The sequence below is a fragment of the Stegostoma tigrinum genome, chromosome 29, assembly GCF_030684315.1.
Source record: "Stegostoma tigrinum isolate sSteTig4 chromosome 29, sSteTig4.hap1, whole genome shotgun sequence".
Classification (NCBI taxonomy): Eukaryota; Metazoa; Chordata; class Chondrichthyes; order Orectolobiformes; family Stegostomatidae; genus Stegostoma; species Stegostoma tigrinum.
In genome coordinates this window covers 30,536,468-30,560,906 of record NC_081382.1, presented here as the reverse complement: position 1 = coordinate 30,560,906, position 24,439 = coordinate 30,536,468, and the positions used below count along the sequence as shown (strand labels likewise).

General features: G+C 42.4%; 1 protein-coding gene across 1 annotated transcript in view; it reads right to left on the bottom strand.

Annotated features, from left to right (window-relative positions):
- Positions 1 to 7,590: 7,590 nt before the first annotated feature.
- The window catches only part of ttll11 (tubulin tyrosine ligase-like family, member 11), a 165,821-nt gene continuing 148,972 nt past the window's right edge, over positions 7,591 to 24,439 (bottom strand). The window contains exons 10-11 of the mRNA XM_059638280.1: positions 9,564 to 9,887; positions 7,591 to 8,657 (exon numbers count right to left, since the gene is read on the bottom strand). Coding sequence (XP_059494263.1) covers positions 8,482 to 8,657; positions 9,564 to 9,887 — 500 coding nt within the window. The 3' untranslated portion in view covers positions 7,591 to 8,481. The remainder of the gene's footprint in view (positions 8,658 to 9,563; positions 9,888 to 24,439) is intronic.

Below are 24,439 nucleotides of genomic sequence, written 5' to 3'. Positions count from 1 at the left end.
ACCTTCAGGGATCTGTGGATATGCACAGCCAGGTTCCTCTGATCTTCAGGACTTTCCATGGTCCTACCATTTACAGTGTAGTCTCTTGCCTTGTTAACCCTCCTCAACTGCATTACCTCATACTTTTCCAGGTTGAATTCCATTTGCTACAGCTCTGCCCACCTGATCAGTCCATTCATATCCTCCTGCAGTCTATGACTACCCTTACAATTTACCACTCTAACAAATTTCATGTCATCCTTGAACGTTTTGATAATACCCTGACATTTGAGTTCAAATCATTAATGTACACCGTAAACAGTAAGGGTGCCAGCACCAAGCCCTCCATCACCTAATTTAAGTCCAACATTTGCCTTGGATTCCGTACGCTCTGACTTTTTTGACCAACCTGTCATGAGAGATTGAATCAAAGGCCTAAGTAAGGCCCACGCAGGCTATATTAAATGCATTACCCCGTCCTTCCACATCAATATCTTCCTTTTCCCCAAACTGTTTGGACTGAACTAAACTAGAATAAATTTTATATTCACCAATCTGATGCATTTTTACATTAATGTCCTTGTTAAATGTCTTAACTCTTCTACATAAACAATTGATGATAAACAAGCCTCTTTAGTCTCAAAGGAAATTATATTAATTTCCTTTGAGACTAAAGAGGCTTGTTTATCATCAATTGTTTATGTAGAAGAGTTAAATATCCTTCTTAAACTAACATTTATAGAATAAATCCAGAACATTTAACATTATTATGCAACTACTTACTTTTATAACAAAAACCCTCCATAAATTACTTTAGTGTACGATAGCCAATAAGTATGTATTATCAACTAATTTGCATACAAAAACAAAAATTGCTGGAAGATCTCAGCAGGTCTGGCAACATCTGTGGAGAGATCACAGTTAATGTTTCGGGATCAGTGACCCCTCTTTACAACTAATTTGCATAGCTGTCCCACCTATTACAGGATGTTGGAGACTGGACGTATGACTCAAGATGCATTTCGAGACTCTGTGACAGTCCCAACAAGTTGACCTTCACAGGATTTGTCCAAGAATTCTGAATGACTGTTGGGAAATTCCTCTGCTCTGTGAAATTCTCCAACTCCGAGTTAGAACTGGAGACTTCGGACGGTTCCACGATACTAACTTGGGTAGTTACCCAGGACACGTTAAAATAAAATAGAACCTGGTTTAACTTCTAGATAACGTTAGAATTGATGTAATTACTCATGCTGACTCCATGATATCTTTTCTTAACTCCACCTCAAATGCCTTGACCAAACCTAACTACATCCTCACCACTCTCCAACACCTCACATGCACCTAATTTTTACAACACCCTGAACACCCCACCTAACCTCCACTCTGGCTATTCTCTTGACTTGACTCGACTGACCCTGACCTCTTGACCAATGTTTCATGATAACACCCAACTACATTTAGCCCCTTGACACAGACCTGATTATCCTCAACCAGCCACTAACACCCCCACCTGTGTGGAGCTGGATGGTCAGTCTGGGGAGGACGGACAGGTCAAGGGGGCAGGATGAGGTCTGTAGGTAGGAAATGGAGATGCGGCTTGAGGTTGGAGGAGGGAATAGGTGAGAGGAAGAACAGGTTAGGGAGGAGGGGATGAGCTGGGCTGGTATTGGGATGCAGTGGGGGGGAGGGGAGATTTTAAGGTTTGTGAAATCCACATTGATACCATTGGGCTGCAGGGTTCCCAAGCAGAATATGAGTTGCTGTTCCTGCAACCTTTGGGTGGCATCATTATTGCACTGCAGGGGGCCCGGAATGGGAGGGGGAATTAAAATGGTTCACAACTGGGAGGTGCAGTTGTTAATTGTGAACTGAGCGTAGGTGTTCTGCAAAGCCGTCCCCAAGCCTCTGCTTGGTTTCCCCAATGTAGAGGAAGCCACAACGGGTACAGTGAATGCAGTATACCACACTGGCAGATGTGCAGGTGAACATCTGCTTGAAGTGGAAAGTCATCTTGGGGCCTGGGATGGGGGTGAGGGAGGAGGTGTGGGGGCAAGTGTAGCACGCACCTGTTGTGGCTTCCTGTACATTGGGGAAACCAAGCAGAGACTTGGGGACCGCTTTGCAGAACACCTACACTCGGTTCGCAATAAACAACTGCACCTCCCAGTCACAAACCATTTTAACTCACCCTCCCATTCCTTAGACGACATGTCCATCCTAGGCCCCCTGTAGTGCCATAATGATGCCACCCGAAGGTTGCAGGAGCAGCAACTCATATTCCCCTTGTTTAAAAAGGGCAGCAAGGATAATCCAGGTAATTATCGACCGGTGAGCCTGACGTCAGTGGTAGGGAAGCTACTGGAGAAGATACTGAGGGATAGGATCTATTCCCATTTGGAAGAAAATGGGCTTATCAGTGATAGGCAACATGGTTTTGTACAGGGAACGTCGTGTCTTACCAACTTAATAGAATTCTTTGAGGACGTGACAAAGTTGATTGATGAGGGAAAGGCTGTAGATGTCATATACATGGACTTCAGTAAGGCGTTTGATAAGGTTCCCCATGGCAGGCTGATGGAGAAAGTGAAGTCACATGGGGTCCAGGATGTGCTAGCTAGATGGATAAAAAAACTGGCTGGGCAACAGGAGACAGAGGGTAGTAGTAGAAGGGAGTTTCTCAAATTGGAGACCTGTGACCAGTGGTGTTCCACAGGGATCTGTGCTGGGACCACTGTTGTTTGTGATATATGTAAATGATTTGGAGGAAGGTGTAGGTGGTCTGATCAGCAAGTTTGCTGATGACACTAAGATTGGTGGAGTAGCCGATAGTGAAGGGGACTGTCAGAGATTACAGCAGAATATAGATAGACTGGAGAGTTGGGCAGATAAATGGCAGATGGAGTTCAATCCGGGCAAATGCGAGGTGATGCATTTTGGAAGATCAAATTCAAGGGCGACCTATAAGGTAAATGGAAAAGTCCTAGGGAAAATTGATGAACAGAGAGATCTGGGTGTTCAGGTCCATTGTTCCCTGAAGGTGACAACGCAGATCAATAGGGTGGTCAAGAAGGCATATGGCATGCTTTCCTTCATTGGACGGGGTATTGAGTACAAGAGTTGGCAGGTCATGTTGCAGTTGTTTAGGACTTTGGTTCGGCCACATTTGAAGTACTGTGTGCAGTTTTGGTCGCCACATTACCAAAAGGATGTGGATGCTTTGGAGAGGGTGCAGAGGAGGTTCACCAGGATGTTGCCCGGTATGGAGGGTGCTAGCTATGAAGAGAGGTTGAATAGATTAGGATTATTTTCATTAGAAAGACGGAGATTGAGGGGGGACCTGATTGAGGTCTACAAAATCATGAGGGGTATAGACAGGGTGGATAGCAAGAACGTTTTACCAGAGTGGGGGACTCACTTACTAGGGGTCATGAGTTCAAAGTGAGAGGAGGGAAGTTTAAGGGAGATATGCGTGGAAATTTCTTTACACAGAGGGTGGTGGGCGCCTGGAACGCGTTGCCAGTGGAGGTGGTAGACGCAGACACGTTAGCGTCTTTTAAGATATATTTGGACAGGTACATGAATGGGCAGGGAGCAAATGGACACAGACCGTTAGAAAATAGATGACAGGTTAGACAGAGGATCTTGATCGGCGCAGGCTTGGAGGGCCGAAGGGCCTGTTCCTGTGCTGTAGGTTTCTTTGTTCTTTGTTTGTTCTGCTTGGGAACCCTGCAGCCCAATGGTATCAATGTGGATTTCACAAGCTTCAAAATCTCCCTTCCCCCCACTGCATCCCAAAACCAGCCCAGCTCATCCCTGCCTCCCTAACCTGTTATTCCTCTCACCTATCCCCTCCTCCAACCTCAAGCTGCACCTCCGTTTCCTACCTACTAACCTCATCCCGCACCCTTGACCTGTCCGTCCTCCCCGGACTGACCTATCCCCTCCACCTATCTTCTCCTCTATCCATCTTCGATCCACCTCTCCCTATTTATTTCAGAACCCTCTTCCCATCCCACTTTTCTGATGATGGGTCTAGGCCCGAAACGTCAGCTTTTTTGCTCCTAAGATGCTGCTTGGCCTGCTGTGTTCATCCAGCTCCACACTTTGTTATCTCGGATTCTCCAGCATCTGCAGTTCCCATTATCTCTGAATACCCCCACCTGTGTAGTCCCTGAACTGACTCTGCCTCTTAACTTGGCCAGACTCTCTCCTGATCCTCACTGCTTACTCATCTCACCCAACTGCCACCCTACTCACTTAACATCTCCCCCACCTGTGAATCCCACCCTACCCATTTATTCCTTCATCACTCACCCATTCACTAACATACACAAGGGATATTTAAAGTTACCACAGTGCAGCTAAATAGCAAAATGGAACTCTCTGATGGATGCCCTGCCTTGCATTTCTGGAGAAGACATATTTGGAAGATCTAACAAGAAATGCTGAGAAACAGACTCAGAAAAGTTTGAGTGGCATTCTAATTAAGATTGCTGCTGTTTAGAAGGGCACAGTTTCAACAGGTTTCAACATAATTAATGCACTACCACATTATGTAATAGCCAGAGATAATAGCTCCTTCACAATTGCTCGTTTCAAAATCACTAAAGGTGATAAGGATTTACAGTCTTTTGTTGAAATTAAAGCTAAGTAGCATTCAATTAACTGTACAGACTGGAAAGGTGTTCACTGATTCTGTATTAAGTGTATTTGTACTTCAAAGAAGTGCTCGAGCTAGATGCACATCTATCATAGGCATACATATTGATTATGCTAATAACAAATACCATCACTGTCTATCATCCTTAAAAAGCAAATTAGCTCGTCAAATTTATATAATAAGCAGAACAGAATGAAACATTTGGAACAAAAACCCACTTGCTACATGTCAAGGGTAAAGTGTCACTTTGTCAATTCTTTGTGAATCTTTACCTAGAAAATGGAATAGATGGCTATTACAGGCTGAGAAAAATATCATTTTGAAGAGGACAGGTACAGTGAGTGAAATCTATAATGTTTCCAATAGGAACAAAATTCCTCCACAAGGTAATGTGGACAACATATCAATCACAAGATGCAAGCCAGCAAAAGTCACTTTTAATTTCAGGTCTTACAATTATGAGATTTATAGATTATTCTATTTTGGACTGTGGCTTTAAATTTAGTGTAAATATAGAAGCATGTCATATGATTTGTTCTGAAGTCTACCTGACAACCTGGGAGGCTTGATTGTTAGAGATCAAGGGAGATCTGGAGATAGTAAGAACTGTAGATGCTGGATTCAGAGATAACACAGTGTAGAGCTGGAGGAACACAGCAGGCCAGGCAGCATCAAAATCTCCCCTCCCCCCACTACATCCCAAAACCAGCCCAGCTCGTCCCTGCCTCCCTAATCTGTTATTCCTCTCACCCATCCCCTCCTCCAACCTCAAGCTGCACCTCCGTTTCCTACCTACTAACCTCATCCCGCACCCTTGACCTGTCCATCCTCCCCAGACTGACCTATCCCCTCCCTACCTCCCCACCAGAAAGATGACGTTTCGGGTCAGGACCCTTCTTCAGAAATGGGGAGGAGGGAGCTCAGAAATAAATGGGGAGGTGGGGCTGGGGAAGGTAGGTGGGATGGTGATAGGTGGATGCAGATAGGGAGTGGTGGGAATTGGTCAATGAGGTGGGAGGGACGGATAGGTGGAAGATGGACAGGTTGTGTCAGGTCAAGGCTTGCGCCCAGAAGGTGTTGTTGTTTGTTGCAGGCGTTGTACAAAACAATCTCTGCTTGGTGCCCCCGATGTACAGGAGGCCACATCGGGTGCAGAAGATGCAGAGACCAGGTTGACAGATGTGGTGAACCTCTGTCTAATGTGGAAGGTTTGTTTTGTGCCTTGAATGGAGGTGAGGGGGGACGTGCAGGGGCAGGTGTAGCACTTCCTGTGGTTGTAGGGGAATGTGCCGGGGATGGTGGGGCTAGTGAGGAGTGTGGAGCGGACGAGGGAGTCATGGAGAGAGTGGTCCCTTTGAAAGGCAGATAGGGGTGGGGAGGGAAATATATCTTTGGTTGTGGGGTCAGATCATAGGTGGTGGAAGTGGTAGAGAATGATACATTGGATACAGAGGTTGTTGGGGTGACGTGAGGACAAGGGGGATTCTGTCTTAATTTTTGTTGGGGTGAAGGGATGTGAGGCTGAGGTGCGGCATATGCAAGAGATGAGGTTGAGAGCGTTTTCAATCACTGGAGGGGGGAAGTTGCAGTCCTTGAAATAGGATGACATCTGGAATGTGAGGGAGTGGAACACCCCACTATGGGAGCTGACGCAGAGGAGGCGGAGGAATTGGGAGTAGGGGATTGCATCCTTGCAGGAGGGTGGGTGAAAGGAGGTGTAATCTAGCTGGCTGTGGGAGTTGGTGGGCTTGAAATAGATGTTATTTTCGAGGCGGTCACTAGAGATAGAGACAAAGAAGTCCAGGAAGGAGAGGGAGGTATCAGAGCTAGTCCAGGTCAATTTGAGGTTGGGGTGAAAGGTGTTAGTAAAGTGTTTAGCTAATCATGCTTTCAGCCATTTATTATAGCAAAAACATACTAAAATGTGAAATCTTTCAGTTATCAACTGAAACTTATCAAACGTCATATGTCTGAGGATTATATCACATACAATTACAAACTCATTTCATTTGAAAAATAATTTTCAGGCTATGAGTACCTTTGTGCACATGGTATTGTGAGAAAAGAAAAAAAAACAGATGAATTACACCTCAAACACAGGGAAAATATTCACCACAGTTAAGCATGACCTGTACTCATTTTTTAATCGTATCTAAACGTGGGATAACAATCAGCAGCAGAAACTGTACCCAGCCATCACCATCACCACCCTCACCCCCATTTCCCTTCCCAGCTGACCAGATGAGATCGTTTAACTCAAGACATACCTGGGGTCTTCCCAAGTCCCTAGGACTCAATTGTTAACAATGTGAATGTGCTAAGATGTTGGAGTTTAAATAAGCCAAACTGTCTTGAAATATGCAACTGAGATTCACGGGTGGAAGACAACTAATGATTACTATTGGCACTGTCTAGCAATTTTATGGTCCAGTCTGTTAAGATAGAAAGCAAAGCACTGATTCGTCCATCATTTGTCAAAAATAGTTTACAGCTTTGAAGGTTTTTTCTTCTCCCACAATACCATATGTACAAAGGTACGAAAATTATTTTTCAAATGAAGTGAGTTTGGAATTGTATTGATTAACAATGTGTGTTATAGTCCTCATAGAGCCAAATGACTTCTTATAAGTTCGAGTTGATAACTGGATGATACTCTGAAGTTGATAATATACTGAAGCTCGTTAATTTCACTTTGCCAATGGCTGAATTATTGAGCTTTATTTTCACAGCAAGTCTATGAAGAGCAGCATGTTCTCTGCCATTTCTAAAGTTGGGCAAGTGAGAGTTCCGGACTCGTACTGAAAATAAGAACACAAGATGGAGCTTAACATACTTTGATTTTTAGTGTCATCGTTAATAACCAGATAGCCTGCTCCTTTTACTGATTAAATTTAGAATGGCACAGAAGCTGCCACTTTACTTAAATTCTAAATTGTTAAAAGAAAACCTTGCAAAAAATAGTTTTATTATAGGAATGTGCATCCTTAACAAGGCAATTCACAACGCACATTTCTTGATATATTCTGCATTGCTGAATACATGAATGAATACAGCTGAATATCATAATACCACAAAAACTGCACTACAGACATGAGAAATAAAGGAAAAATATGGGTTTGAAATTATTGCTTCTAGTGGATGAAGGCTTAATACATGTATTACATTCCTCCATCCACTATTTTGGCAGAGCTGTTAATCTATTTATTAGTGGAAGGACAAATGCTTTGGAGATATAATAAGCATTTATCTACTATTACCACCATCAGTAAGTTATAGCCCAATGAGTGTTAATTCACAGAAACCCTGATATACATAAATGAGGAGCTCATTTTGTGCCCGTGTGGTGATCCTGCGATGTCTATAGAAAAAAAAGTGAACTTAAAAAAACACAGAACATCTGCCATTTGAGCTAATTGGCAGAAGATTCAGGAACATGGCAAGAGTAATTATAAGACAATCAGCAACTCATAAAAGGAACAGAAAACATCCACAATGAAATTTGTTTAATAAAATGATATAAATGGATTAGGGCCAGGAGCCAAATGGTGGCTGGCTTTTCACATGAAATGCAAATTGTTTTGAATCTGGAGTTCCCAGGGGCCTGAAAATGCTTGCTTCGATTTTTACTTAAATAAACCACACATGATTCTAAGTATGAAATACAGGGGTATAATCAATAATGAAATGCAGGTATAATCATTCTACTTCAGCAGAATTGGCTTGAAAATATTTATCCATCGCTAGCTATCCTAGCAGCGAAGAGCTAACTTCCTTGTGAGTGTGCAGGAATGAGTCCTGGAGATATGGTGGAGGGGAACTGCCATTCGAAAGCTGGGCTGCTACATAAAGTATGACGTTACAGATGGACGTAAAATTTGTGTCAGCTTGAGCCGTTGAGAACGCACATCATTTAAACCAATCACAGAGCAGCACTGGTTGGCATTACGACAAAACCTGCAGCCTAGATTGTCCCATCCATTGGGACTGAAGGAAGCTGTTGGCGAGCAATCAGTTACTGTGGGCAAATGAAATAAATCATAATTAATAATTACTGTGTTAATAATCCGGTGATGACCAAATAAAAAATAGCATTCACAACTAATTTAACCTGGGACTATGCTAAGAGGTTCCTTAGAATTAACATCAGCTGGTCACCATCCAGGCCAAATCAGCCCACTTGATTGGCATCACATCCACAAGCATAAACTATTGATGCATAAACCATCGATGCTCAGTAGCAACTGTGTGCACAATCTACAAGATACACTGCAGAAATTCACCAAAGATATTTTGACAGCCCCTTCCAAACCCATGACCATTTCCGTCCAGAAGGGCAAAGGCAGCAGGTACAGGGAACACCACTATCTGCAGGTTCCTCTCCAAGCCAATCACCATCTGATTTGGAAATATATTGCCTTCCTTCACTGTCCCTAGGTCAAAATCCCGTAATTCCTTCCCTAAGGGCATTGTGGGTCAACCTCCAGTATGTGGACTAGAATGGTTCAAGAAGACAGCTCACCACCACCATCTCAAGGACAACTGGGGACAGACAATAAATGCTGGCCAGCCATCAATGTTTACATCCCAAAGTGCATATAAAAAGAAATCAAAGCTCACTGTTTAAACCTTTTCTTATCAATATCTAAATCATCGTCAGTATGGACAATTGTGAATTGGAGGACTTTTAATTTTTTTTACAGGGAATGGGTTTTGCTGGGTAAGTCAGCATATGTTGTGTATCCCTAACTGCCCTTGGATGGGCAATAAATTCTGGTCTAGCCAATGATGTTCCCTTACAATGAAAGAATATAAAACACAACCAATCACAATTATTCACAAGTAGGTAGCAAAAATTGCCTTAATACAATAATTAACATGTTACAGTGAAGATGTTAACATACATGTGGCTATTAAGAAATACCTCTTGAACTCATTGAATTTACAAGTTGTTGATCCGCTGATGTAGGTAATGATGATGTTGACAATCTATTTGAAGTGCTCATTCGGTTTAATAATCGCATGTGATTGGTAGTACCCGAGCGAGATGCTTCAGGCTGATATACAGTTAAGCTCAATCTTTGATCTGTTGTTCCATGGCCATACAGAATGTGTTTCTCATCCTGGACTTCCAGCTGATATTCACAGAAGTTGACCAGTGCCTCAACTTGCTCACGCAGAGGTGGAGTCTTATACCTCCTCTGTGCCAAGTGAAAGATGGCCTCCATAAATGCTTGAAAGCACATACCTTGTAAAGTACAGCACAATAAGATATTAGATGTGCCATGTTATATTTTAACATACTCCAAAACAACACTGAAATTACTACATATACATCGTGTAATATAATGGAGCCTCGGTTATGAATATTGAACTTAATGGAAATTGAAGTTCAGATCATATAAATCAAACAGAATTGATTTTTATTTAAAATTTTTTTTAATATAAATGTTTGGAGCTCTTCATCTAGCGTGATAAGTACTTGTTTCCTAGATGTCCAACTCCATATACTACCTTTCTGCTTCAGAAACCAATTTTCTGGGTTTAGAAATCAGCAGGAATTAAGGCTGTATGCCTAGGAATTATGCCAGAGGTGACTTTGTGGGACTGGGGAACTGGCAAGAGTTCTGGATCGAGGTAAAAGGTAGAATTAACCTGCTTGAAATTTTCCCAGTGTATTTTTCATAGAATCCCTACAGTGTGGAAATATTTCAAAATGGAAACTATGAGTCTTTTCTACAATTCAAGGAAATGGTATTAATTAATAAAGAGAACAAAAGCTTAAAAATTCATTATTTTAGCCCAAGTGGAAGTAGACCTTTCATCGTCTGGAATGAAACGGTCCATTCCATATGGTGGAAGATTGAGGTCCCAACGTATGTGAAATTAAATGAATGTAGCTTGCCCTGATTCCTCACAAATTAAACTCTTTTATTTGCAACTTGGAAACTGATTCTCCAGATCCCTGCATGGAAAGCAAATGTAGAAAAATGTTTTTAAAAAAAGGGAAACATAACATGAAGGAATATTTGCTCTGTGTATTTTTTGTAATGAGACCATAAATGTACTAAATAGTTTATGAATTTATCATGCACACTCACAGAGGAGAACATTCCTCATATCTTACAAACAGGAAGACTATCATGAATTCAGGAGAAGTCTCTGGTGACAGTTTACATTATAAATTGAGTGATCAAAATGGACTCTTGAATTTCAAATTCTACTACCTGATTTTAATAACTGAGATGTCCATGGACTGAAACCATTTTAAAAGCGAGAAGCATTGACAAAACGGTCTTAGTATTTGCTTGAATGCACCGGTTAGCGAAACATTGTGAAACTGAAGTGGAAAAAACAACTTCACGGAATCATAACCATGTAGAAGGAGACCTGCTCCAGCTCTTCCAATGAGCATCATGATTGAGTGCCAATCTCCTGCCTTTCCCACATCCTTCCAAAAACTTCAACTGACCCTGTCTCCACTATATTTCCACGCAGTGTATTCTATATCTTAATAACTCATTTTGTGGGAAGTTTCTTCCCACATCACTCTTGCTTCATTTGCACATCGCTTTAAATATATGTCCTCTTGTTCTTGTTTCTTTTACACAAGGAAATAGCTTCACTCTACATACTTGGTCAAGCCTTCTCATGGATTTTGAAGCCTTCAATCTGATCTCCTCTCAGCCTTCTTTTTTCCAGGGAGAATAATTCCAACTTCTTCAGACTATCCTCGTAGCTGAATTTTTTCATACCTGGAACCATTTTAGTTTACCGTTTTGCATTCACTCCAATGCATTTGCATCTTTCCTATAATGTGGCACGTACAACTATACACAATACTCCAGCTGAGAACTAACAAGTATCTTGTACAAGTTCAACATCACCTCCTTGCTCTTGTGCCCTATTAATAAAACCAAGAGCACTATGTTTTATTTACTGCTCTATCTACTTGTCCTCAGTGATCTGTGCACATATACCCCCAGGTCCCTCTGCTGCTGCTCCCCTTTAGAATAGTACCCCCTACTTTGTCTTGCCTTGTGGTGTTCGTCCTTCCAGAGCAATGCAGACTTCTCTGCATTGAATCTCGTCTACCATCTATCCTCCTACTCTATCAACTTGTCAATCTCCTTTTGGGATTCTTGTCTGAACTGAAATTAACATTTCTTTTATCAAAAGACACTGAAACTAGTCCATCCAGTCAGTTGTGGAAAGAATGTCACCTATTTGGATTTATATCTGTGTGATAAGTTCCACATGTTAGAGATGAAAGACATCACCTGCAATTATCAAGTTTGGTCCAATGAACTGAGAAATGGGATTACACAAATGAATTGTACTTTAGAGGTAACAAGGTGTACAGCTGGATGAACACAGCAGGCCAAGCAGCATTAGAGGAGCAGGAAAGCTGATGTTTTGGGCCTAGATCGTTTTCCTGAAGAAGGGTATAGGCACGAAATGTCAGCTTTCCTGCTCCTCTGATGCTGCTTGGTCTGCTGTGTTCATCCAACTTTACACCTTGTTATCTCAGATTCTCCAGCATCTGCAGTTCCTACTATCTCTGTACTTTAGAGGACTGGTTTGTAAAAATGGGAGGTAGATTGGTGATTGGAATCAGTGGAAGAAAGTGGCTTTTCTCTTGGCCTCTCAAAAAGGAAAAGTGCCTGGTGACAGAACTATTTGAAACAAAACATTATGACACCGAGAACACAAAACAGAAACTTAAATATTCACTACTGCAGAAGATACAAGACATCAATTAAACAACAGGGATCTAGGTTAAAGCTCAGTGTCCTCAGTGATCTGTGCACATATACCCACAAGGACACTCTAAGGTTTGTAAATTTTAAATTCCTTTCATTACCCTTTTCTACTGGACACGAGCTCATTTTAACATTGTGTCTGTGTATGTTTTTGGTGACACAACTTTATTACTTTCCTTGAGGTTAGCAGATAATAATATTGCTCTTTCTTTCTCTCACGACGGAATAGAGGGGCTGAGCCCAGGGCTCATCTGCTCCTGTTAGCTTTCTTTCTGTTTATTTTTCTCCTAAATTTTGCTGTTTTTCTTTTTTTATTTTCTTTTAAGCTTGGAGAGTGGCAGGTGAAGGAGGAGGCCTCCAGTAGCAGCAATGGCAGGATGTGCCGAATACGGCTTCACCCCAGCTTGGGATCTCGTGGCAAGTGAGGAGCAGGTCCCAAGCTGACTATCTCAGACTGGACTTGGAAGCTAGGCCAAGGGTCCAGTCTCCTGGTGTTACAGTCTTGTCTGAGTGTGGAAGTCTTCTTTATCTTTGGCGTCCAGGTATTTCAGCAGCCCAGAAGGCAGTCTCATCCAGGTGTGGCAATCTTGGCCCACCAAGGCAGTCTTGTCCAGGATCGGCAGTCACAACTCGGCATGGCAGTCTTCTTCGGTGAAGGCTTCCAACCCAGTGGTCCAGCATGGTGGTGTCATCCTAGCTGTGTCTTCAGGGTATTCCATCATTCCTTAATCAGCTTTCCCAGGGACCAGGAGCTGTTAACTGAACTGTGATGAATTTTGTCTTAATTTTACTTTATTTTAATGATTATGTATAACTTCTGTCATTGATGTAGGTGCCTTGTGGTGGAATGACTTATAAAACATTTCACTGTATTTTTATATTCTATTCTCCAGAAAACTTTGTAATTGGCTCCTTACTGATACAACAGGCATTAAGTAATTACAGATAATAAAATGTAAGGCTGAATGAACACAGCCTAGGCCCCCGAAACGTCAGCTTTTGTGCTCCTAAGATGCTGCTGGGCCTGCTGTGTTCATCCAGCCTCACATTTTATTATCTGTAATTACTTAATGCCTGTTGTATCAGTAAGGAGCCAATTACAAAGTTTTCTGGAGAATAGAATATAAAAATACAGTGAAATGTTTTATAAGTCATTCCACCACAAGGCACCTACATCAATGACAGAAGTTATACATAATCATTAAAATAAAGTAAAATTAAGACAAAATTCATCACAGTTCAGTTAACAGCTCCTGGTCCCTGGGAAAGCTGATTAAGGAATGATGGAATACCCTGAAGACACAGCTAGGATGACACCACCATGCTGGACCACTGGGTTGGAAGCCTTCACCGAAGAAGACTGCCATGCCGAGTTGTGACTGCCAATCCTGGACAAGACTGTCTTGGTGGGCCAAGATTGCCACACCTGGATGAGACTGCCTTCTGGGCTGCTGAAATACCTGGACGCCAAAGATAAAGAAGACTTCCACACTCAGACAAGACTGTAACACCAGGAGACTGGACCCTTGGCCTAGCTTGCAAGTCCAGTCAGTGAGAGTCAGCTTGGGACCTGCTCCTCACTTGCCACGAGATCCCAAGCTGGGGTGAAGCCGTATTCGGCACATCCTGCCATTGCTGCTACCGGAGGCCTCCTCCTTCACCTGCCACTCTCCAAGCTTAAAAGAAAATTAAAAAAGAAAAACAGCAAAATTAAGAAGAAAAATAAACAGAAAGAAAGCTAACAGGAGCAGATGAGCCCTGGGCTCAGCCCCTCTATTCCGTCTTGAGAGAAAGAAAGAGCAGTATTATTATCTGCTAACCTCAAGGAAAGTCATAAAGTTGTGTCACCAAAAACATACACAGACACCTTTGATTACAGCCAAGGCTTGAGCTAAAAACAGCAAAGAATCTAAAACAACAAATGCTGGGGATCACAGTGGCTTAGGCAGTATCCATGGAGAGAAAGCAAGTTAACTTTTTGAGTCTAGATAACTCTTCACTAGAGCTGAAGTGTGGAGGGGGGCAGCATTTATGTCTGAGTTGGAGCTGGGGGGGGACATGGAGCAGGTTGAAGCGCTAGGGAGAAAAGATGTTCAGATTAAGTGATCAGAATGTGAGAACAATTGTGTGTCTAACTGCCAGACTCAAAAGAACAGACAGTCCCACTGGAGTGGAGGAAGGGGAGACAGGGTGACAGAGCATGTAGCAAGAAAAGCTAAAAGAAAGGGAAGGAATGGGTACACAGTTTGAAGATGCTGAATTCAATACTGAGTCCAGAGGGATGTAAACTGCCTAGTTTCAAGATGAAATGTTGCTCCCCCAGTTTGCGCTGCGATTCAGTGGAGAATTGAAACATGTTGAGGATAGAAAAGTGGGTGTGCAAGCACTTCTTTCCACGTGAAGTAGCATTTCACCTGTACCTCCTCCAATCTTGTGTATTGTATTCACTGCACCCAATTTGGCCTATTCTACACTGGAGAAACTAAATTCTGGGTGACCTTTTTGCAGAACACCTCTGGTCTGTGTGCAAGCATAATCCCAAGATTTCCACAGCTGGACACTTTACACAGTGTCTTGCTCACATGCTCACTTGTCTGACCTCGGCGTGCTGCAATGCTGCTGCGAATCACACTGCAAACTGGAGGAACAATGTCTCATCTTCAAGCTAGACAGTTTATAACCTTCTGGGCTCAGTATTGTGTTCAACATCTTCAAATTGTGAACCCATTCCTTTCCTTTCTTTTAGGTTTGCTCGTTACATTGTTTGTTACCCCCTCTCCCCTTCCCACTACCCAGTGGGACTGTCTGTTCTTTCCAGTCTGGCAATTAGACACATCATTGTCCTGGCATTCTCATATTCTGATAATTTAATCTGAACTGTCAACATCCTTTCTCTCCCCAGCACTCTAATACCCCACCCACACCAGTGCATATATACTGCCCCCTCCACACTTCCCTTCAGCTCTGATGAAGAGTTATCTAGATTCAAAATGTTGCCTAACCAACTATGTCTCCAGCATTTTTTGTTCTTAATCCAGTGGCTGCAGTAATTTGCTTCGGCAATGCAAAACAATATGACCCATCACTTTGAAGTCTACTCTTCTTAGCATGAACTGAATCTCCTGGATTGCCATGATCAGGTGATTCACACAGGCTAAATAGTCAAGAGCTGAGTTCATGCTAAGACCAGATGACCAAAATCAGGAATGAAAATTCAGTCATTATTGCAAGCTTGATGTCCCAGAGCCACCTGAGATGATGTTAACCGTTTTATTATAATAATGAGAATGGTATTTTACTCAAGAAATATGTTTGCAGCCTGAAGGATAAATTGCATTGTAAAATGTGGAGTATTCCTCACTGGTCTCTGAAAGCAGGAGCCAAAAGGCCTCCAGCTCTGAGGCTTCAGTGGGAACATAATAAAGGAAAAACACCAGTTCTATTTTTAGAAATATTGCAAACTGACAAAGATCCCCTGCTTTGGGAAGGACCAAGCATAAGGCTTAGTATTGTAACAAACACAAAAAAAGAATTAGGTGCCATTCAATAAGGTCATGGCTGATCTGATTGTGGTTTTGACTCCACTTTCTTATCTGCCCACCATAATTCTGAACTCTTCTGTCAATCAAAAATCTAAAAATCTCAGTCTGGAATATACATTGCTCTTTGGGGAAGAGAATTCCACAAATCACCCACCACATGTGAGGGAAAAACAAACTCACCTCAACATAAATGGGAGAACTCTTAAGTTTTAAATTGTGATCCCTAGTTTTAAACCCCCCCCCCCCCCACAAGGAAAAACATCCTCTCAGCATCCACCCTATCAAGTCCCCTCTGGATCTTATGTTTCAATTAGACGACATCCTATTCTTGTAAATTCCAACAGGGTACAGTCTCAACCTGCTCAATCTTTCCTCACACGATAATCGTTTCATCCTGGCAAGCAGTTGAGTGAACGTCCTCTAAAGTGCTTCTATATCCCTTCTTAGGAGGCCAAAACTGTACAAAGCACATCAGATCATCATCATCAACATTGCAGATGAGAATGATTCTCTTCCACTTTCATGGTGAGTCCGTCGGTGGATGTACAGACCAATACGGCTACCACAGGCTCTGTTACACTTGGGGCAGGTGGTGGTCACAAGAAGGGGTGGGTAGGGTGTTGCTGTGGCAGCGCAATTCTTTTGCTGTTTTCACCTGGCTTCTACATTTTCCTGATGGCAAGTCTCAAGGTGTTTGATGCCTTTCCAGATGCTTCTCCTCAACTTTGGACAGTCTTGGGCCAGTGATTCCGAGGTGTTTGTGAGAATGTCGCACTTCACCAGTGAGGCCTTCAGGCTGTCACCAAAATGTTTCTTCTTCCACCCGAGGCTCGCCTGCCATTTCAAAGCTGAGAGTACAGCACCTGCTTGGGAGTCTTGTGTCGGTCATGCAGACGACGTGCCCAGGCCATCGTAGCCAATCAAGAGTGGTTGATGCTGGGGATGTTAGCCTGGTTGGGGACGCTGATGTTGGTGTGTCTTTCTTCAGTTAAGGCCATGTACAGCCATAGCAACACTTCATTCTCTTGCATGAAATGCCAACATTCCATTTCCTTCCTATACACTTGCCATACCTGCAAACTAACTTGTTGTGATTTATGTAACAGAATATCTACATCCCTCCATAATGTAGACTTCTGCAGTCTCTCTTCATTCAAATAACATTCTATGCTAATGTTACTATTAATAACGTGTATATACATAACAAGTCAAATATTAGATGCGGTACAAAGCCAGGTTAGGACACTACATTTTCCACTGTAATTTCATGTCAAAGTACATCTTTCCTGCCACTCTCTTTGGCATTTCAAGAGACTTTTCCCTCCACAACACTGTGTACCATTTCTCAGTACCCCACAACCCCTTCACTTTCAAACAGCAAATTTCCATACGAGTGCAGGAAATTTTACCTTCTCACTGTCAAAGGCCTCAAATGTTCCATTGTGATGTAGCAACATTGCATCCCTTGCCAAAAGCCAGACCAAGTGACTACTTTACAGAACACCTCCAATCAGTTCGGAAGCATGACTCTGAGCTTCTCTTGCCTGTCACTGAATTATCCACCTTGATCCCATTCTGACCTCTCCGTCTTCAGTCTCCTTCAGTACGCCAAATAAACCCAATATAGAATGGCCATGTCTGAAAGGCAAAAGGAACTAGTCCTTAGTTGGGTTAAAAGAAACTACAGTCATTCATAAAGGCACAGAAAAAACGAACAGGAGGAAGTCATTCAACCATTTCAGCCTGCTCCTTCATTCAATATTATGTTATGAACCCATGGTCGACACTCTGATAATTAAAACCAAAACACCCAGATAAGCTTGCCTTGCCTCGCAACCTAATAAAGTAAGTGTGAGAAGTGTTATAATCTGTCCCTCACCTCCTAACCTGTTATAAAGGGAAGGTTAAGTGCAATGAACTCCTGTCAGTTAAACTATAATCAACAAGCAATAAATTATTTAACTAATTCTAACAGTTAACAAATTAACAGAACTATTAACGAACCAAACAATTTCTCCTTAACTACTAACTATTCCCAAATATAACAAAATTCTAATGGTATGTTGTTCCAATAGATATAAATCCCACTTATATAAACCAAATTAATAAAAAAATTTAGAAAACTTACATCTGTTGAAATTATAAATGAAAGAACTGCAGATGCTGTAAATAAGGAACAAAAACAAAAATCAGAGTTAACGTTTCAGATCCAGTGACCCTGTTCTGAGGAAGGGTCACTGGATCCAAAATGTTAACTCTGATTTCTTTTTCACAGATGCTGCATACAAACTCCAGGAATTCCTCGTCTGTGGCATTGTTACTGATTTGATTTGCCCAATCAATATGCAGATAAAGTCACCCTTAACTACAGCTGTACTTTTATTGCTTATGTTTCTAATTCCCAGTTTAATGTCTTCCCAAATGTTATTATTACAGTTTGGTGTTTATATATAACTTCCACGAGTGCTTTCTGCCCCTTGTTGTTTCTAAGCTCTATCATATAGATTCCATGCTATTACATTAATGTTGTCTTTGACCAGCAATGCTGCCCCACCTCCCTTCTCTGTTTGTCCTGCCTTAAAACTGAACACGTCTGAATATTCCATTTCCATCCCTGATCACCCTACAGCCATTTCTCTGTAATTCTGACTGTACCATTACAGTTTATTACAACTGCTCTGTGCAATTAATTCACAAGGCTTTAAGGCTTAACTTTTCAAGGTGCCTCAGGCAAAACCTGCAAATTACTCATGAGAGAACTAAGTTTGCATTGTAAAAGGGTCAATAAGATCCTGACCTTATTACAACCCTTGGTTTTAACATTGATAGGAGATGAATTCTGGAGGTGAAGTGAGACTATCCTTGACATCAATGTTACATTTGACCAGGTGTGGCATTAGGGAGCCCTGGCATAGCTAGTATCAATGTGCATCAGGAGCAAAACTCTGCTGGTTGGAGTCATAGCTGGCACAAAGGAAGATGGCTACAGTTGTTGGAGGTCAGTAATCACAGCTTCAGGATATCTGCGCAGGGGATCCTAAGGGTAGAGACCTATGCCCAACCATCTTCAGCTCCTTCATAAATTATCTTGTCTCCATCATAATGTCTGAAATGGGGATTTTTGCTGATGATAATGTTCAGTGTCATTCATGACCGCTCAGACACTACTTCAGTCCCATGTACAAATGCAGTAAGACCAGGACAACATGTAAGTTTGGGTTGATAAGTGGCAGGTAACATTCGCCTCATGCAAGTGTCAGCCATGTCTATTTTTAACAAGAGAGAATTTAACCACTGCCCATTGATAACCTTATCATTGCTGAATCCTCTAATACCACCACTCTGATGTTCATCATTGACCACAAACTGAATTGGATTAGTTCATAACTTCAAGAGCAGGTGAAAGGCTAGGAATTGTGCAGTGAGTAACTCTCATCCCGCCTCCACAAAGTCTATCCACGATCTACAAGGCACAAATTCTGATGGAATACCCTCCACTTCCCTGGACAAATGCAGTTCCAACTCAAGAAGCCTGTTCCAGGTCAACGTAGCTGGCTTAATTGGCACCACATCTGTAAACATTCACCTTATCCACTACCAACGTATAATTATAGCAGTGTGTACCATCTAAAATATGCAGAAATTCACCAAAGCTCTTTAGACATCACCTTCAAAACACATGACCATGACTTTTGAGAAGGCCAATAGCAGCAGATACATGGGAACATAACTACCTGCACGTTCCCCACCAAACCACTCACCATCCAGACGTTCAATGTTGTTGTGCCAAAATCCTGGAACTCCCTCCCTATCAGTACCCGGGTCTACCTACTCATAATGCAATTATGGATGGGCAATAAATGCAGGCTCACCAAATGAAGCCTTTATCCCATAAATAATTAAATAAAAATGAAACTGAAAGCTTTGCATCTATAATCCAAACTCAAGTGCACAATAATGAGACAAAGTAGCTGCTAACACATGTGGAATGGGCAGAGTAAGTTACTGTTTTTTCTTGTTGGAAGCAAAGTATAATTCTTTGAATGTTAAGTCCTGCTAGAGGCAACTGCATTAATAATAAATCCACTGATTCAGTAACGCCACTCATCAGGTATCAAATTGCAATTCATTGGCAGATCATCTCTTTTACTAGAAGGATCAAAATTTATGGCCTCAAGTAATCATGATTATTACAAGGTTTGCACAAACTGCCTCTTGCCATGTCAGATCAGCAAACGTATTCAGGTGTTAACATAGAAGTCTCACCAGGTTTGTCATGTCTGCAAACATTTCTTACCTTATACTGGAAGAAAACGTTTTGAAGTTGCCACATTTGCACAGTGAACTGTACATATGCATGGCCATGGCTTGTTCCTCATAGGTGGCTATCAAAATGGACCAATGCCAATATTTAATTCCCCCAATGTATCATTATAATTTTGGGTTTGCAACAAGCATCTGGATAAGGTTACATTTCTCAGGGTTACTTATAATTGTATGACATTGACATCTTTCTGAAGCCTCGAGTATGACATGATGCTCCAGAATGACTGAAGTGAAGGCACAAGTGTACAATTACTGATGTACTGTTCTATTTCCAACATTCCCTACAGATTATTGGCTTACACTGCTGAGCCAGACCTTTTTTCTTTCACTTTACTTGTATCTTTGGTACAGGTGATTACAATACTGCAGGAGCAATTCATTACAATTATGTCAGTAAGTCTACCAAGAATAACTAGGGTGCTGCAACTCTTCAGGGAAAAACAGCACATGAAGATTGCCTATGTCAGTGAAGGAGGTTGAAAAGATTTACTGATCTTGCTGTTATTTTCTACAGATTTCATAAATCCAGTGCAGGTGCAGACTAAGGGTGTCCGGGGCCATCATCACCAACCAATGTTGTCTGTTAGAACAGGATTTTCACTTGGAAGGAATGGGTGGTCATCCCAACCTGGCCTCTGTCAAGTTTCAGCCGCTTTGAGGTTATATGCAAGAGGCTCACTTCAAAGAGTAATTGGGAACCTGAATGGTATTTCACAGTCCTCAACCCAAAAACGCATGTGGGATGTCATTCATTTCACCGTCTCCAGATTACGCCGGTTTATGAAAACCAAAAGAACTGCGGATGCTGTAAATCAGGGGCAAAAACAAAGTTGCTGGAAAAGCTCAGCAGGTCTGGCAGCATCTGTGGAGGAGAAAATAGAGTTAACGTTTTGGGTCTGGTTTTCCCTCCTTAGAACCAAACAAATGAACAACTTTGTTGTTACACCAGTTTACGTCCTTTTCATATGATGAGGAAGATCAAGCAGCCCAGGCAGTTGGTTTCCCCAACCTTGCTGGTTTCTCCCAGCTACAGGGTGCTATTGCTTACACCCATGTTGCTTTGAAAGCACCCTAACATTTACATAAGGAGTTTTATGGAGAAAAGGCATCTGCTCTGTCAAAGGTCAGCTTATCTGTGACTGTCGATGCCAGATTTTGGAGGTGGACACTAGATATCCTGGATGCAACATGATGGATACTTACTAGGGAACTTGTGGGTTCTTGCCTCCCTCCAAGGTCCTTGAAACATACAGAGATGGTTGCTAGGAGACAAGGACTACAACCTTTAAACACAGCTGATGGCACATGATGATGCCTTTACATAACCTTCAGGCTAAGTATAACAGAAATAACATAAAAATGTCTATTATTTTACCAGGGCCATAGAGAAGCAAATGATAGACTTAAGATGAGGTTTTGATACTTGGATCTTAGGATTGGTGGGGTCTTGCCATTTAGCTGAGAGATGACTTACAGCATCACTGTGGCATGCTGTGTTCTTCACAGCCGTAACCAACAAAAGGAGGTTTTCTAATGCAGAGAAAATGGGGGATCAGCAACAAATTTCTGACGATGAGCCTCTGGACATTTACTGGGATGGACATCCATGCAAGCACGATAGAGCTGTGCAACATTGAGTTCGAGGAGCCAGACCCAATTGAAACCCACTTCCCGAATGAATGAGTTGTATTTAGACTTCTTTCATTCTGTAACATTTCCTTGTTTAGTTGGCAAGCAGCCCTGGTCAATTAAAAGTGCACGTGATTTCGTTATTTCTGCAGTCCTTGAACATTTGTGTGCTGAATAAATGTTCTCTCATCCATACGATTTTATGTTTAGTATGTGTGTGTGACTCCACTTTCAGGTGTCTACACTTTACAAGTCTTTTCACCAGTAGGGAGAAAACAGCAGTCATTTAGACAGGGTACTCACGTTGTGTGGTGCTAAAGCTATGTTGATTTTAAGGTTTCAGCAGGTCATACCTAAGTGTTCATAGTCAAGGAGGCCAACAGCATGGAAAAGGCCCTTTGGCCTGTCAGGTGTGTACTAGTCAAAAACAACCACCTAACTATTCTAAGATAATAAAATGTGAGGCTGGATGAACACAGCAGGCCAAGCAGCATCTCAGGAGCACAAAAGCTGACGTTTCGGGCCTAGACCCTTCATCAGAGAGGGGGATGGGGAGAGGGAACTGGAATAAATAGGGAGAGAGGGGGAGGCTTAATGTGGAATGTCATCTTGGGGCCTGGGATAGGGGTGAGGGAGGAGGTGTGGGGACAAGTGTAGCATTTCCTGCGGTTGCAGGGGAAGGTGCCGGGTGTGGTGGGGTTGGAGGGCAGTGTGGAGCGAACAAGGGAGTCACGGAGAGAGTGGTCTCTCCGGAAAGCAGACAGGGGAGGGGATGGAAAAATGTCTTGGGTGGTGGGGTCGGATTGTAAATGGCGGAAGTGTCAGTTCCCATTATCTCTGATACTATTCTAACCTAACTATTCTAATTCCATTTTTAAGATGTTTTAAATGTTATGAAACTTTCTGTCTCTACCATCCTTACAGGCAGTGAGTTCCAGATTCCCACCAAACTCTTGGTGAAAAAGCTTTTCCTCCCATCCCTTCAAAAATTCCTGCTCCTTCGTTTAAAATCTATGTCCTTGGACATTGATACCTCCATCATGGGGGAATGTATCTTCCTGTCAGTGCTTTTAGATTGAATGATGTCCATATTAAAATGTAATTCCTTGGCTGCATGAATGCGTTCCAAGATTCATGACATTTAATGCTACCTGCAGTGAAAAAGCTGGATGGAGGAAATGAGAAATGCTTGGCCTTTACAACTTATTTCATCGTTGACATGTCCAAGAAGGCTGCTCCATCTCGCAAATAGATGCGAATTCACTACCAAGTCTGACAGAGCCAAAGATACTAGAACTGATATTTTAATACTGCAAGTGAACAGATATTTACAAAATTTCAGGTTATTTACAATTATGTGTCATCTGTGCAACCTATGTGCCTTCCTTCAGTATTTTTTCTTTTCCATTCAACTATGTCTAAAAACAGTGACAGCCCCCAAAACTGGGGTGCAGGGATTCTACTCTACAGGTGGCCCTGTTGGCCTGGAAGACTTGGGTAGTTGTCCCCAGGAGTATTTGGGCCTAGATAGCGTAGGCCTGCTAGGAGTGTCCTGCCCAGATGCACGCTCACCCTGCTCAGCTGGGCTTGTGCGAGCTTCAGCATCATGGACAGTAGGGAGGTAGAGAGGCCAGGCACCTTTAGTGTCCTGATAAGAAGCTTTGAGGAGTCCTGTGTATGGCCCCTGGTCCCCTTAGTTGGTCGGTTGACACCACCCTCTCCCCCTGAGAGGAAGGAGCACCAGAGTGAGGATTTTTTTTATAATTTATTCATAGGATGTGGGCTGGGCTGGGTTAACAGTTTCTGATATAGCTGAGAAGAAACATCAGCTGAGACCAAGGAATTATGTTCTGCCTGGGACTGAGCAGGTGCTTGGTCCCTGTCAGAGACCTTGGACATTTCTCACTTGATCAGCTGCAGAGGCACATCAGTGATATGCTCACCAGATTGTGTTGTTGAGTGTAACCTAGATTGAGAAGCCACTGAGGTGAAGGTCTCTGAGCTGGTAGAGGATCCAGTGAAAGTATGCTGTTGTCTCACTCTCGTCCAACCAGTCAAGCATTTTCTCTTCACGTGCGGTGAGAAACCTTACGTCTGCCACCTTGCCTCAGGTCCTTCTTGGCCCATGAGACTTCTTTTTTTCCTGAGGCAAAATAGGGTTGGGGAGACAATGGCCCAGTGGAATTAATACTGGATTGTTAATTTAGAGATCCAGGTCATGTTCTCGGGACCCAGGTTCAAATCCCGCCAAGTCAGATGGTGGAATTTGAATTTAATAAATATCTGGAATTAAGACTCTAATGATGACCATTGTCAATTGTCAGGCAAAGCTCATCTGGTTAAGTGATGGCCTTTTGGGAAGGAAACTGCCATCCTTACCTGGTCTGGCCTACATGTGACTCCGAACCACAGAAATGTGGTTGAATTTTAATTGCCCTCTGGGAAATTAGGGATGAGCAAGCTATGCCTCATCCTGTGAATAAATTTAAAAAATGTAAGTTTGAGTGTGATGATAATTGGATGGGAGAGCTGTTAGTGGT